Genomic DNA, 16687 nt, shown 5'->3' on the forward strand with positions numbered 1-16687 from the left:
GTGATGCATGCAACACGTGAGCATGCGCCGCTGACGGCCTTTCCTTCTCTGGTAGGATGGCGAGCGTCGTGCTTCAGCGGGAGCACCCCGGGGTGGCGGAGAACGGGGACCGACATGTGAACGGAGAGCTGGAGGAGGAGGAGGTGGCGGCAGCAGGAGAAGGCGCCGCGGGGAAGAAGAAGAAAAAGAAGAAGAAGAAGAGTAAAGCCGGTAAGAGAGGAGCGGAGCCGGGGAGATGGGTAGTGGTGGCGGCAGTGTGGAGGCCGCTTCTCTCCCTCTATACTGCCGTGTGATGTATGAGCAGGAGAGCAGGCGGCCTCCACTCGGTGCACACAGCAGGCTGCGGGAACCGGTGCGGGCTGCGAGACCAAGTGCAGGCTGCGGGACCTAGTGCGGGTGCGCTGTCTGTCCAGATAAGGAGAGGCGTCTGCTGCTCAGGGGGACGTGGAAACCATCAGCAAGTTGTCAGTGCTTGGTCTGTAAGGCCGGACTGACATTAACATCTGAAAATCCTCTGCACATCTGTCTGTCAGCTGTGTAACTACCCGGACAGTCATGGGCCCACATGTAGTCTACTGGTGACAGCGGGCAGGTCTACACTATATAAAATTCAGTTCATTAAAGGAGTTATCCAGGTAACAAAAACAATATTCTAAACAAACCCCTTTCCAATACCACCCTATGTCTAATATACATGTATAACCTATCTCACACCCTTTCCCCTTTTTTTTTTATTATTTTTATCTGCTCTGGATGTCTAAAATCATCTACTTTAGGTCCACTCTGACCATACACAGCTCCCTCTTACCCCTCCCTTTTTTGTCACAGGACATGTGAGCTCCTCTCTGGGGACCAGGTTAGCTGTCTATTGACTTGTTAACCTGACCCCCAGGAGACATTATCTGCATAATCTCCATGCACCTGTACTACTTCCATAGACTTACATGTGTCCATGAGCCCAGGTTTCTGTAATATGAAAAGTTATAGTTCTATCTCTGCTTGCTGTCAGTGAATGCAGGTATATATACCCTTTCATTGTGTCACAACTCTTTATATTGTAAGTGTTATAGATGTTCTTATAGATGTTCTTAGAGTCTGGATGGAACTAGAATGTTTTCATTCACACTCAGCAAGCAGAGATCTAAACCTACACTACACCCCCACCCTCGGTAAACAGATGACAATAATTCAGCATATAGCTACACCATGCACTCATCAGCTCTGCTACACCATCAGCTAGTATGGACTACATATTGGGGGGGAATGTGATGAAAAAACAGCCCTGTGTTTACTGTGCAATAGTAATGACAGCAGTGGGAAGGAAAGAAAGCTAAGGGGGCGAGTACACAAGTGGACCAATCAGGGAAATGTAGTTTTCTAACTTGGTTATAGATCTTATGAAAACTTAAAAAAAAGCCTGTAAACTTAGAAATGGCAGTAGCTAGAAAGACTGGAGATGGCTCAAAATACTCAGGGGGCTTGGTACGTAAGACCAGCTAGCATTAAATTTTTTGGCTCTTAGTGCGGCGCCAAACATTTATTCACAAAATAACACACATTACAAAGTTATACAACTTTGTAATGTATGTGAATGGCCCCCTTCCCTGTGTCCCCACCCTCACACTAGACCCGGAAGTGTTGGTGCATTATACTCACCGCAGTTGCGTCGACCCCCGGCCACCATCTTGTGACAATGACGTTGTCTTCGAGAGGCCGGCCGAACCACTCCATCCGTCGACACGAATGCGGTAAGTATAATGCACCAACACTTCCGGGTCTAGCGTGGGGGGAAACCTGGGGAAGGGGGTCATTCACATACATAACACACATTACAAAGTTGTATAACCTTGTAATGTGTGTTATTTTGTCAATAAATGTTTAGCGCCGCACTACCCCTTTAAGGATTAGTGTTTTCTGGAAGACCTATCAATAGAGGTTTTGAACAGAGCCTATGATAACATGGCCATATCTCAGAACTTACAGATGGCTACCTACCATCTTTTCTGTCTTGTCTTGGTGCCACTGAGTGTGGGATTTAATGCTTTGTATGTAAAGTCAGTGTGACAATTTATTACATGTGCGCCTTGTAGGACAAGAACCTGATAAAGAAGGCGGAGCTGCAGCACCTGTCATCGATGAGGTGACCAAACAGCTGGACAAGCAAACTCTAGAAAACAAAGATGAGGAGGAAGATGGTAAGTGTCTGATATAGTCACTGTGAACTGTAGGTCAGAAATGGGTCCTGGTGTGTGTTAGATGTGTATAAATTGTGTTCATATCCCCCTTTGTTACTCCTCCACTATATGCTGTGTATTTCACCAGCCATCTTACCTGCTGCTTCACGCCAGCGGTTTTACATTTTTGTATTACATTGCCAATGGTATAAAGAGAAGCTTTCTGTATCGGAAGACCCGTGACTGACGCTTATTCTTTTTACTGGATTGGACTTTTATTCTTTTCAAATCAATTGTTGTCAGAAAGTTATTCAAATTTGTAAATAAAAATCTCAAGTCTGTACTTATCAGCTGCTGTATGTCATAGACCAGGGGTGGGGAACCTCCGGCCCGCGGGCCGCATCCGGCCCCTGAGACCTCCCGATGCGGCCCGCGGCCCGCAGCTCCCCTGTGATGCTCGCCGCTCTGCTGGGGAAGAAGCCAACATACACCGCATCCTCCGGTGTCTGTGACAGCTGGCGGACACAGGAGGATGGTGTCTATGCCGGCTTCTTCCCCAGCAGAGCGGCGCGTGTCTTTAGTCTCTTGCGGGCCGCGCGCGATGACGTCATTTCATCGCGCGCCGCCTGCAGGAGAAGACCGGCACAGAGGACCTGGGAGAGAAGAGGACCTGGACTGCGTGGGAGCGGAGGTAAGGTGAGTGGGATGTTTATTTTTTTATTTGGGGGTTAACTAGGATCCCAGGGACATGATTGATGGGGGGGGGGGGGGGGACAACTAGGCTACCAGGGACATGACTGATGGGGGGGACAACTAGGCTACCAGGGACATGACTGATGGGGGGGGGACAACTAGGCTACCAGGGACATGACTGATGGGGGGGGGGGGGGACAACTAGGCTACCAGGGACATGACTGATGGGGGGGACAACTAGGCTACCAGGGACATGACTGATGGGGGGGGGGGACAACTAGGCTACCAGGGACATGACTGATGGGGGGGGGGGGACAACTAGGCTACCAGGGACATGACTGATGGGGGGGGGGGACAACTAGGCTACCAGGGACATGACTGATGGGGGGGACAACTAGGCTACCAGAGACATGACTGATGGGGGGGGAATAACTAGGCTACCAGGGACATGCCTGATGGGGGTTAACTAGGCTACCAGGGACATGACTTGGGGGTTAACTAGACTACAAGGGGCATCACTGGGGGTTAACTACAATAGCAGGGGCACTAGGGGAACAATACTATGCCTTGTCCTGGGTGCTGCAAACCCCCGCTACTAAGTGCCGCGCACGGTATGCGGCCCTCGAATGATTTTATTAATGCCCGACCGGCCCTCGACATGGAAAAGGTTCCCCACCCCTGTCATAGACCATAAATATGTAGGGCATACAGCAGCTGAAAAGTCCTAGAAGACTTTCAGATTTTTAATAGAAGTAAATTACAAATCTCTGGCACTATATATATGCTACAAAAAGGCAACAATCCATGCACACAAACATAATACTTTATTTATCAATAAATCACATAGCCAAATAAAATACACAGGTGAAATAAAATAATTCCTCACACAGGACCAAAATATCACAGCAATAGGAATACTCCAGAGAAAAGATGTGCAAATATGCAATAATGAATCACTAGTTGTTAAATACATATAAGACCCCAAGTGTCTGTTGCACTGCCCAATCTTTATACACTACACTACCAGAGGCTATATAGTGTAGTGCATAGAGATTGGGCAGTGCAATAGACACTTGTGGTCTTATATGTATTTAACAACTAGTGAGGAATTAATTAATTATGCCATTTATTTGCACATCTTTTCCTCTGGAGTATTCCTATTGCTGTGCTATTATGGTCCTATGTGAGGAATTTCACCCTGTGTAATTTATTTGTCTATGTGATTTCATTATTGATAAATAAAGCCTTATATTTGTGTACATTGGATTGCTGCCTTTTTGCAGGATATATATGTTGTTTGGCCTTGGCAGGCCTGTGGTCAGTAGAGGAGTATACTTTCTGACACCAGTCGTTTTAAAAGAAAAACATTTTAGCTGGAGTACCCTTTTGACCCCTAGATGACCTAAAACGTACTGGTACACCCTGACCGCCTGTCACCAGACGACCCTGGGTGTATCGGTACATCCTGAATGCATAAACTGCTATTAAGCAAGCTCAGGAGCTGTGCTCGCTTCATAGCAGGTGGGGGACCCTCACCTTTCATGACAGGCTGCATGCGACTGCGGCGTTTTAAGTGACAGGAGCAGCCCTGTCACTTACCGGTCGGGACCCCTGCAGTGTGATTGCGGGGGTCCCAATCGCTTTCCCAGACTGCTGGAGGAGTTCTTCTTAACACGGTACGTTCTGATCGGCTTTCTGCTCATAGTCTGCCACAGGCATGCTTTATGTGCAGAATGCCAATAACACTGCTATGCTATGGATAGCAATGATCAGTGTATGCAATCTAAAGATTTTAGGGGACTTTAAAGAGTGTGAAAAAATTAAATAAACATGTTTGCGAAATTGGGCAATCCATAAAAATATAACAATAGTGTTTCCATACAGTGCTTGTCGTAAACGAAAAGAGGGGGAAAAAAGACAGGATTGCAGATTTTTTGTAACATTTTATATATCAAAACATTTTTAATAAAAAGTGATCAAAATGTCCCATCTACACAACTATAGTACTAATAAAAGCTAGAGATCATGGCGCCCAAAAATTACATCCAATACAGCCCCGTAACTGAAAAAATAAAACATCTGTAAGAGCCACAATAGAGTTTTAGTTTTACTAATAATCAATTGCAAAAAAGGTTCTGTAAAATAGAAAATCAGAAAAGCTATAAATACATGCATAACGTTGTTTTTGGAGTGTCGTATAGAGTAATGATATCATGTCAGTTTTACAGTAAAGTGCATTATGTAGACACAGGATCCCCTAAAAGTTATAAAATTGCATTTTATTTTCACCCCATTAATAATAATTTTGGCGTTCCGTCATAAATTTTATGGTGGATTGAGGGCACCGTTACATTACAAGTACATTTGTTCCTGGAAAAAAAAAGGTAACATGGCCTAGTAGATGGAGAAAATACAAAAATTAAAATCAGCTTGGTCATGAAAGTGTTCATGTGCTTTTAATCATGTATCCAAAGATGTAATACATGCCATGTTGATACTATTGCCTTTTTAAAGGGTTTACAGTATACACTGGTGTAAACTGCTCAGAGCAACCAATCATAGCTCTGGTAAATGAAAGCTGAGCTGTTATTGGTTGCTGTGGGCAGTTTACGCCAGTGTATACTGTAAACCCTTTAATAAATATGGGCCTATGTGTATAGACGTCACCTGTTTGCTTAGTCCAGTGCACATGAGTTAGGGGGTGGACTCCATAATGTAACATCAAGTCTAGTCTATGCCGTTTGTGGTGTAGCTTCAGCCATAGGGTGGTAATGCTGTGTGTGTTGTTCCTCTACTTTTGATGGAATAAAAAGTGAAGAGATGGACATGCAATAAGCCATTATTCTCCAATTATTATGCTAAAGTTTATTGCACCCTTATGTGGCTGTATTAGTCTCATGTTTTAGGGAGTGCAAAGCTCCAAGGAGACGGACGTGCATACGTTCTTGGTGTGTGGCTAGTTCTTTCATCATTGATTGCTTAGATTAGAGTATTCTCTCCCGTTCTATTCCAGATGGTGAAGGTGAAGGAGATGGTGCAGGTGGGAAGAAGAAGAAGAAAAAGAAGAAGAAGAAAGGATGTATGTATTCTCATTTAATGATATGATAATACATGGGGGTGGTAGTATTACATTGTATATAACATTACAATTCTCCAGGTGAAATCAAAATGCCCATGCTGTCAGGAATTTGCCAGGGAGTATTCTTTGCTCAAGCCTATTATATAGGGTTTGTGCATAGAACTCGCCAAGTTTGGTCAATAACCATGGTTACCCGATCTTCTGGTGGCGGCTAGGGCCACTGCACACAGATTAGGATAGACCTGCCTGATGACAGGTATGTTGTAGACTGGGGCTACACGATTATTCCTGGTCTCGTGACCAGAAGCTGTCATGTCATACAACCCCTCACTCATACAAGTAAATGGGGTTGCATTGTTACCCACAAGCCTTAGCGACTCTGCAGTTGAACAAATTCTTGTATAAGTGAAGAGGTCATGCAACCTGGCAGTGTGATGCAATGGATCCTGGTCATGTGACTGGGAATCACCATGTAGCCCCAGACTTAAGTAACACCTCACACCTGTTGTTTAGATGGCTACTCTGGGAGAAAAGCCATGTAGGTGGGGGGATACTCTGGATGTCTGTATGTAATTTACACTTGGAGAGAAGGGCACTGGATGTATTAATAGGGGCAGTTATCTTGTCCTTATGGGACAGTACTTTTAGAGCTTGTGTGCTGCTACACAACTACCATGGCATTATGCCATGTGCTGTATGCTCCTTACAATTGATGAGTCACTAGATGGTGTTTGTAAGAATCATGCAGCCTGTTCTCCTTCCATCCCTGCTTAATTGATATCCCCGTGGCAGCTTATCACTACAGTCCTCATTACATACCTCTCTTCCAACAATTTTACCAAGTGCTCATAGTAAACAAAGTTGTATACGCAGGAATGCCTCGCGCAGTAATCAGGCAGACTACACTGCTTCCTCTGCGCATGCTCGGGAAACTTGTGGATGGCAGGAAGATGTTAATGATACATGAAAGCCAGAGTTTGGAAAGCTGAGTGCAGGACTCCTCAGCTGTAATGTAATTAGCGGTTATCCCTGTTTTGTAAATTTTTCTCCATAGCGCAGTATAGATCCATCTATCTAAACATATTCCCATTTGTTATAACACTACAATGGCAGTTTTGAGGCCTTAAACTCCTTACTGTTCATCTTTTGAAGACTACTTTGAAGTCTCTTTGTAAGATGCATTAAAGGAGGATTAAATGGAAGAGAGATGCAGGCTCTGTCCACATGATGTATTTTTTATGATTTTTATATATTTGTGTGTGTGTTTTTTTTTTTTTTTTTTAAATTCTGGAGCTCTGTATTGTATATTAAAGAGGTTTCCAGGATTACAAAACTGTGGCTCCTTCCTTATGCTGCATTTACACAGACAGATTTATTACACACACAGATTATCTGACAGATTTCTGAAGCTAAAACCAGGAACAGACTATAAACAGAGAACAGGTCATAAAAGACTGATTTCTCCTCTTTTCAGATCCATTCCTGGCGTTGCCTTCAAGAATCTGTCAGATAAATCTGTCTGTGTTAATGCACCATTAGAAAAGGCAATCGGTATTGCTGGAGCTCAGACTCCTGGCATTTCTGCTAACCAATTGAATGAATAGGCAGTGCCTCCTTCCTTGTTTACCAGGCATGGCAGTGTGTATTTGTTTGTGACTGATATGGCAGCTAAGTTTAGTTGGTCGCCTATTCAAAGGCCAAGGCCCTTTCAAGTTTCGAGAACTTTTTGCCTGGAGTGTAGGAGCATATCATTCCTGTAGCCGGTGTTTATGCTCTCCCGCTGAACAGCTACTGTCTTGACCCACCAAGGAACCTGTATAGTGGATGACCTTCTGTTAAACTGTAGAAATGCACACAGTGAGTTATTCACTATTTAGGGCAACAGATATGCAATGGCAACTGCAGTATGGGACCTAAGTGTATAGACAGGTGGTGGGAGCAGCTGCTGGAGGATGCAACTAAATTAAAGGGGTATGCCGATGACACAATTCTTTTTTTATTTCTTTCATAAAGTTATATATCTTTGTAATAAAGTAAGGGGTGACAACACACCTCTCTGCTGTCAACAGAATTGAACATTGTATATAAAAAAATAGTTTGGGCTGCTCAAACGCAAACAGCTGGTCAATGCATCCTTCTCAGGGTGCGTTTACACAGAGAGATTTATGTGAGATTTTTGAAGCCAAAGCCAGGAACAGACTATGAACAGGGAACAGGTCATAAAGGAAAGGCTGAGATTTTCTTATTTTCAAATTCCTGGCTTTGGCTTAAAAAATCTGTCAGATCTGTGTAAATGCAACGTTAGGAATAGTCATTAAGGGTTACTTGAATATCTCATTGTGTAATGTATACAGTCAGTGTTTCTACATGGTTGTGTGCATCTCTAAAGATGATGCCATAAGTTAATGATGAAAGGTAAATTATGATGTTGTTAAATATTCCAGATATTTAGTAGCCCTTCTGTTTTTATTCTAGCCAAATGTCAGACAGATCCACCATCTATTCCAATATGTGATCTCTATTCAAATGGTGTGTTTCCAAAGGGCCAGGAATGCGAGTATCCTCCATCCCAGGATGGGTATGTACTTGAGGGTTTGTATTCTGTGAGCTCTGAATAAGTCAGCAGAGTTCTCATAATACATGTTTGGTCTCTCTGATGATGCCAATAAAAAGAAGGTTGGCAGGATTTTTAATTATATGTGTATGGTGGCTTGGTGTTGTGGCCGAAGAAACGTGACCTGTTCTCATGTTCTGCCTTTTGTAGACGAACTGCTGCATGGAGGACAACAAGTGATGAAAAGAAAGCCATGGACCAGGCTAGCGAAGAGATATGGTCGGATTTTAGGCAAGCTGCTGAAGCCCACAGACAAGTAAGGAAATATGTCATGAGTTGGATCAAGCCAGGCATGACCATGATCGAAATCTGGTAAGTTATTTCTATCCTTCAGTTTATTAGTGGTTGTTACATCAGTGTAATATTATACGAATGACTTGTACATAGCTGAAAAGTGGAGCTTTTTTATAGAATTTTCTGCTTCTGGATCTCGATAGAGTTTTAAAGTTAAGACTGTGATCACATCTGCATTGCTGGTATATATCGAGTTACCAGATAAAGGATGTTTTGAGGTACAGTGTATTCGGACAGCCTTTTAGACTTCAAATGTTTTCATATTTTTTATATATTTAATATAATTTGTGAGTTAAGATATTAACCCCTTCAAGACAGAGCCCTTTGATGCACGGATGTTAGGGTAAAATTAATGCAGTGTTCCTCCTCCCCTTCTAAGAGCCATAGTACTTTTATTTTTCCTTCTATAGGGCTGGTTGGGGTATCATTCTTTGCGCAATGATCTCTAGTTTTCATTAATATCATATTGGTGTAACAAAAAAAGTTTGATCGCTTTTTATAAAATTTTTTCCCGATGTGTGTTTTTTTTTCACCCCTGTTTATGCCATTCTCCGTGCGGGAACAATAATGTTATATTTTAATAATTTTAACAGATGGGACAATTCCGCACGCTACAATATTTTATACGTTTATTTATTTTTTTATTTTTACAATGGGCAAGGGGGTATTTTGAACGTTTATTGGGAGGGGAATTTATAAGGGTTTTATTAAAAAAAATACTTTTTCAAAACTTTTTTTTATTACACTTTTTTTTCACTGTAACACATGCAATCAATAGATTGCATGTACTGATCTACGCTATACCATAGCATAGATCAGTGTAATCGGCGATCTATGCATAGAGCCTGCCTGAGAGCAGGATGGAGGTAGGTGACTCAGTTACCGCACAGAGATTTTCCACAGCATGAGATTCATTACATCTCCAATAACTTTGTCTCTGCAAATCTGTTACCCCAATACATATGAACTTACCTGAAGGGTAAAGATGCAGAAATCCACGTGCTTGCCACCAAAACAGTCCCATTCAGATAATTGGAACACGTCTACCACATGTTTTTATTCTAATTGCAGCGTTGTGTGCATGAAGAACTTGACATACCATAATAAAACACTGCTGTTTAATATTCTTGTGCATTTTAGTGAAAAGCTGGAAGACTGTTCTCGCAAGCTTATCAAGGAGAATGGGCTGTATGCTGGCCTTGCTTTCCCCACAGGATGTTCCCTAAACAACTGCGCTGCCCACTACACTCCCAATGCCGGTGATACCACAGTCCTGCAGTATGATGATGTGTGCAAAATTGATTTTGGAACACACATCAATGGTAAGTGGAGTGGGAAATCTAATATTTTCCATATGTAGCCTGAAAACCATGATCTAAGGTATTTCCTCTGTGCCACATTTACAGGCCGTATAATTGACTGTGCTTTCACTGTAACATTCAATCCAAAGTACGACAAGTTGCTAGAAGCTGTCAAAGATGCAACAAACACTGGGATAAAGGTATGAAATGTGAGGGGGGAATGTGTAGTTTGTTTCGTATGTTTAGAGATGAGTGCCCGAAATTCTTTGTGTACAGGGCTTTATTTCATTCCGTCCAAGCTGTTTGTTCTTTTCCATTTTCCTCTTTCCTGTATAAGTGATGTTAAAGTATAGTGATGCCCATATACACTAATCGTTCATAGAGACCAGGTATTTTTTCATTGAGATGGCGTTGCTGTAATCAGGCTTTATTATGTTTTTTTTTGGTTTTTTTTTACTTGAGTGTGTACAGATTGGTGTCACTCATACAGGCACCAGAACTTTCTCTATGATGGTTCTTGCATAACTGATGACTTTGCATCAGTCATGAGGATGACAGCTAGCCTCTTAACTATATACTTAAGGTCTGTTAGCTTATTTTAAGCAAAAAACACAGGTACTGTTATGTAGCTTTAACAAATCCATGGTTCGTGCTGTGGTCCACTTTCCTTCCAGTGCTGGCATTTTCGGTCAAAGAGGCGGGTCCTAGAGCATCCCTTCCCTGGGCCTGCAGTGCCACTTTCTTCTTGCTATCCACCCCAGGGGTAGCTAAGTGCTGCAGGCCCAGGGCACGGAAGCTCTAGGTCCTGCCTCTTTGACCCTGCGCTACCCAAAGAAACTTTTACCGGAATGCCAGCAGCAGGATGGAACTAAACCCCGGCATCAGCTATAGATTCATTAAAGCTACATAATAATGGTACTGGTGATTTGGGGGTCTCAGTACAGACTAGCTACAAAAGGCTATTGATAAATGAAAGACACTTCATCTTCCCAGCAAGCAGAGATGGAATGGTCTGTAGCTGCTCATGGGATGCGGTGCTTTGGCATAACAGGAATAGCCTGAGCACAGCACAAAGGTAGGGAAAAGCTTCAGTGTCTAGTCAGAAGCAAACAGAAGCTGCAGCTTTTTAAAGAGAACCAGCCAGCTGCTTTAGGGACACACAGCCATCAACATGTGTTTACACAGACTGGATTTGGTGTCACAAAACTAATGCCTACCTGGCCCCGCTATGCTGTCCACATTTACTTTGTACTTACTGGGATCGAGGTACTCTCCCCTCTGCATCATTGCTGCATTGTACAAGCATCGGAAGCCAGGGAGGAAGTCTGCTATTCTAATTCAGGTAAGTATAAAGTACATTTAAACAGGATAGCTGAGCCAGGTAGGCTTAATAAAGGTTGTATGAACAACATATGCTGGTAGTTTAGCGTCCCAAAACTAGCGACAGGTTTTCTTTAAACATTTTGTTTTCACTGGAGATCTTACAGTGGGAAATCACATGAGCTACTGTTCAGCCATATTACCATGCTTTATTATCCATATCAATCCTGTTTTTAAAGGAGGAGTTGTTAACTCCTTTAAGGATGCAAACAATTAAAATTTTAGCATTTTTTTTCCCCTCCTCAACCTCTAAGAGATGTGACTCCTTTGTTCTATTTTGCCATCTACATAGCTAAAGGAGCTGCATGGCACCAACTGAACTTTATAGTGACATCTTTCACTTCACCATAAAATTATACAGCAAAAACCAGAAACATATATTTGAGGTGAAACATGCAACTTTTTGGGGTTATCATTTTGGCACAGTGCACTATACAGTACAATGACCTGGCCATCCTCCATATACTGGTGCGGTTTGGTATACCAGCGTTTTTGGCTAATTCCTGGTATGCTACTTAGTGGTCCCATTGCATTTGGGGCGTTCCCCATGCTCCCAGAGCACCCGCTCGGGCCGCCTAGCCTGCCCCCTCCCGGCATGCCCCACTATGCATAATTATATATGCATAACTAGGCCGCTTGTTACGGCGCATGTGCAGGAAGCGGTCTGGCTATGCATATATGACTTATGCATAGTGGGCGGACCGGGAGGAGGCAGGCTAGAGCAACCGTGCTGGTGCTCCGGGAGCATGGGGAACGCCCCAAATATGCCGATTTAAAGGGTTAAACTGTAACTCCTATGAAAATGATGCTCGAATCTTTTATTTTACCCATAAAGGATTAAACTGCAATAAGGGCTCCCCCTCTACCCTCCCAGAATCTGTGATTAGAAGAGCTTTATACTGTGCCTGGCATCCAACTGAAAGGAACATTAGGGTTAACAAACACTTTGATGAGAGCCTTGTGCTTAGTATATATCTGCATTGCAGGGTGATTTTCGCATGGGCATCCCATGACATGCACTTTTAAATTTCTGTAGTAGTGAACTTAACCTTAAGGATGTATATATGTATTTTTTAGTGTTCTGGTATTGATGTGCGTTTATGCGATGTTGGTGAAGCAGTACAAGAAGTTATGGAGTCATATGAGGTTGAAATTGATGGCAAGACTTACCAAGGTGAGTGCTTGTTACACAGTCTGTATCTGTGATGTGTGAATCTGCATACCCTAGCCTGTTACTGTCCTCTGCTATTAAGCCATGACTATATGTTTTTTCCTTGCTAGTAACATTTCATGTGGTTTTTATTAATGTTTGTATTTTTTTTCTGTGTGATTTTAGTGAAACCCATACGGAATTTGAATGGCCACTCCATTGGACCTTATAGAATACATGGTGGAAAAACCGTGCCCATTGTGAAAGGTGGTGAAGCAACAAGAATGGAGGTACATACTGGCGCATTTAACAGTACACTATAATGACATGTTTGCATTTACTGTATCTGTGTCTATAGTAAATTGTTGTATGTTCTTCAGGAAGGTGAGGTTTATGCAATAGAAACATTTGGGAGCACTGGAAAGGGAGTTGTTCATGATGACATGGAATGTTCCCACTACATGAAGAACTTTGATGTTGGACATGTGCCCATTAGGTAAAGTATGACTATACTGAATTATACTAAATATCCCTTACAAAGATACAAGCTCAGACCAACTTCATTATATTATGTAGGTTCGTACAACAACCTTTTAAAGAGTACCTGTCTGGCGACATCAGACATGTCAAGTTATTGAGCGTAGCTAGTCACTGCTGAGACCTGCCGTGATACTGAGATACAGTGCACTCCACTCTCCGGCTGACCAAAAATTCCACCACTTTCGCCTCATAGACTGTAAATGGACTATAATGAAGCAAAAGTGTTGGATCTTTGGCTGGCCAGGGAGTAAAGCACACTGCTGCACTCTATCCTTGGCTATATCTCCACTGCGAACAATGATTTTTTTTAAATGTGATTACTTTTTTTTTTTTTTTATGATCGTTGACTCTTCAATGATGGTTGTTGTTGCACCCATCACCCCAGTCTGAAAAGTGGCTCTTTGTTGTAATTATACATGCAGATATGCAAACTATAGGTGAATTGCACTCTTCCTAGTGAATATAGTTGCTTAGCGTTTATACTTAAGCCACAGTGCTGACCTTCTATTTTGCATTTACAGGCTTCCACGAGCAAAACACTTGTTGAATGTCGTCAATGAGAATTTTGGCACTCTTGCTTTCTGTCGCAGATGGTTAGATCGTCTTGGAGAGAGTAAATACTTAATGGCACTAAAGAATCTGTGTGATTTGGGTATTGTAGACCCCTACCCACCACTCTGTGACATCAAAGGCTCTTACACAGCACAGTTTGAGCATACCATACTATTGCGCCCAACCTGCAAGGAAGTTGTGAGCAGAGGAGATGATTATTAAAGCTATTGTAGAACTTGGTGCTGTCTGTCTCTAAATACTGCTTCTGTTGAAGCCCTTTTGTGTAATAATCCGAAAGGAAAAAGGCTTTAACAGACGTCATTCCTATATCTGGAAATGGAATGAACTTGGTTGAAGGTATAGCTTTACTAACAATCTGGCAAGTTTAAATTTCAGACCTTTCTAAAGGAGAAGCAATTGTCTTTGTTTAGCTTACTGGTTTAGGGGAAAATGTAATGTTACATTTTACTTTGAAAACTATTTTGCATTTAAGAGGCTTTTGAAGTATTTATATTCATTTAAGTCACCATGAGTTTCTTAAGCTTAATTCTGCAAATACTAGCATTGCATTTTAATTCCCTGGGAACCATTTTGTAAAAAAAAATAAAAATAATAAAGTTGAATTTTCGGTCAGAACTATCTATCAAGAAGTTAATTTGAGATGTTTGGACAACTGAATCATTCTTGGGTTAAATGGTTATTTTGGTCATACCTTTTATTTATATATATATATATATATATATATAGTGATATAAAAAGAAACTATATTTACCTGTCTTTCTGATGGCTCTAGGTCAGACATTTTGTCTGCTCAGCCAATCACTGGCCAAGGCAGATTACCGTTGTGGCTGAGTGGGCATTGCCTGCAGGTACAAGCTCTGAAAGGAGGTGGTAGTTTTGGGTGCATGCTACTGTCACTGTTTTTATCATTTCCAGTTGAGCAACACAAACCTCTCATTCAGGTGTGTAAAATATGCTTTGTCTACCACTTTAAAGATTTTTTTCTATTATTTAGAACATTAAATTATGGCACTGTTCAGTATGCTGGTGTTACCATGCACAAATTTAAACTAGAGTGTTGGCAAGAGTTTACTAAAGAGGATTGTTTGGAAATGCTTACTTTAGTATACTAAGACTGGCAAACTGTACAGAATAAAAGGTTTTTCCTTCCATGAAAACTCTCAAACTCCACCCCTTTTCCAGACCAGATTTTATGGGACGGATCTTTAATTCACTATACATTAATTTTCTTTAAAGGGAACCTATCACCAAGACAATGCTATGTAATCTCAACATCATGTTATAGAGCAGGAAGAGCTGAGCAGATTGATTTACATCTTTGTGGGGAAAGACTCAATATAACGATTTAAATCTCTGATCATTCTTTTCCCATGAAGGTATATATTAATCTGCTCCGCTCATTCTGCTCTATAACATGATGCTGACAGCTTAGGTAGCATTTTATTTTCATGTACTATGGAAAGTGGATAGTAAAACTGTAGCCATTAAAAATCTTTACATGTCATATGATCAGTTACATTCCAGAAAAGTAGGCTGAATCTGTCAGCTGTCTAGTTTTTATAGGGGCCTCTGGACAGACTACCAGAATAGAATTGAGCATGTTGAATTTCAGTGCCCAATTCTTCTAACACCTGCTTTCTCTCCTTACCCTATTAGAAACACAAGAACCGCTGGCTGTATACAGGAGAAATGGGGAAAATTGTCTGTTATGAGCGCTGAGTGACAATCTCACAAGTTGATCAGTGCTGGTCAAAAAGGAGTTTTTACATGGGCTAATTTTTTTCCCCCTCATTATTGGTAGCGCATCCTCTTGCTTAAATGGTGAGATGTGCTACTGAGAAACTGTATTACAAGGCAATAAGCTGGAACTAACCCTATGAATATTTGTTTTGCTGATAACTAGCTCCATGAAAACACAGTATCCTAAGCATGGAGTTTCCCGGTACATAGATCAGGCCTCCTTCATAAGTGTATGGTGGCCTTTTGAAAACCATACAGATACTGTATTTGGTATCAATATAGAAGCCTTAAGTTATCCCCAAAAGGCCCAGTTTTATCAGTCTGTGTGCAACAAACTGGTGTCAATAGTGACCAATCACAACAACTTTCATATCGTACTGGGCTCTGGTAAAATGAAACCTGAGCTGTGACTAGTTGATCTGGGCAAATTAGGTTCCATTTACACAGAAAGATTATCTGCCAAAGATTTAAAGCCAAAGCCAGGAATGGATTTAAAAAAAGGAGAAATCTCAGGCTTTCCTTTATGACCTGATCTCTGTTTATAGTCTTTCTGGCTCTGGCTTCCAATCTTTGGTAAATAATCTTTCTGTATAAATGGACCCTAAGGCTGGGTTCACACTACGTATATTTCAGTCAGTATTGTGGTCCTCAAATTGCAACCAGTACCAGGAGTGGATTAAAAACACAAAAAGGCTCTGTCCACACAATGTTGAAATTGAGTGGATGGCCGCCATTTAACGGCAAATATTTGCTGTTATTTTAAAACGGCTGCTGTATTGAAATAATGGCAGTTATTTACTGTTATATGGCGGCCATCCACTCAATTTCAACATTGTGTGAACAGAGCCTTTCTGTGTTTTTAATCCACTCCTGGTTTTGATTGCAATATGAGGACCACAATACTGACTGAAATATACATAGTGTGAACCCAGCCTTAAGGTGCCGTTACACGGAGATTTATCTGACAGATTTTTAAAGCCAAAGCCAGTACCAGACTAAATAGGGAATAAGTCTTAAAGGAAAGACTAAGATTTCTCCTTTTCAAATCAATTTCTGGCTTTGGCTTCCCAAATCTGTCAGATAATTTTCTGTGTAAACGCACCATTACACAGATTGTTCATTATACTTTGGCCCCAAATTATCAAAGAA

At 41.7% G+C, this 16687-nt stretch overlaps 1 protein-coding gene across 1 annotated transcript; it reads left to right on the forward strand.

Moving 5' to 3' along the window:
• Positions 1–13: 13 nt before the first annotated feature.
• METAP2 (methionyl aminopeptidase 2) lies at positions 14–14413 on the forward strand. Its single transcript, XM_069974325.1, has 11 exons — positions 14–210; positions 2091–2195; positions 5881–5946; positions 8422–8524; positions 8711–8872; positions 9995–10176; positions 10261–10355; positions 12613–12709; positions 12872–12975; positions 13066–13181; positions 13747–14413. The coding sequence occupies exons 1-11, from the start codon at positions 57–59 to the stop codon at positions 13997–13999; spliced, it is 1437 nt and encodes a 478-aa protein (XP_069830426.1). The 5' UTR covers positions 14–56; the 3' UTR covers positions 14000–14413.
• The last annotated feature ends 2274 nt before the right edge of the window (positions 14414–16687 follow it).

This window comes from Dendropsophus ebraccatus, chromosome 1, assembly GCF_027789765.1.
Source record: "Dendropsophus ebraccatus isolate aDenEbr1 chromosome 1, aDenEbr1.pat, whole genome shotgun sequence".
Classification (NCBI taxonomy): domain Eukaryota; kingdom Metazoa; phylum Chordata; class Amphibia; order Anura; family Hylidae; genus Dendropsophus; species Dendropsophus ebraccatus.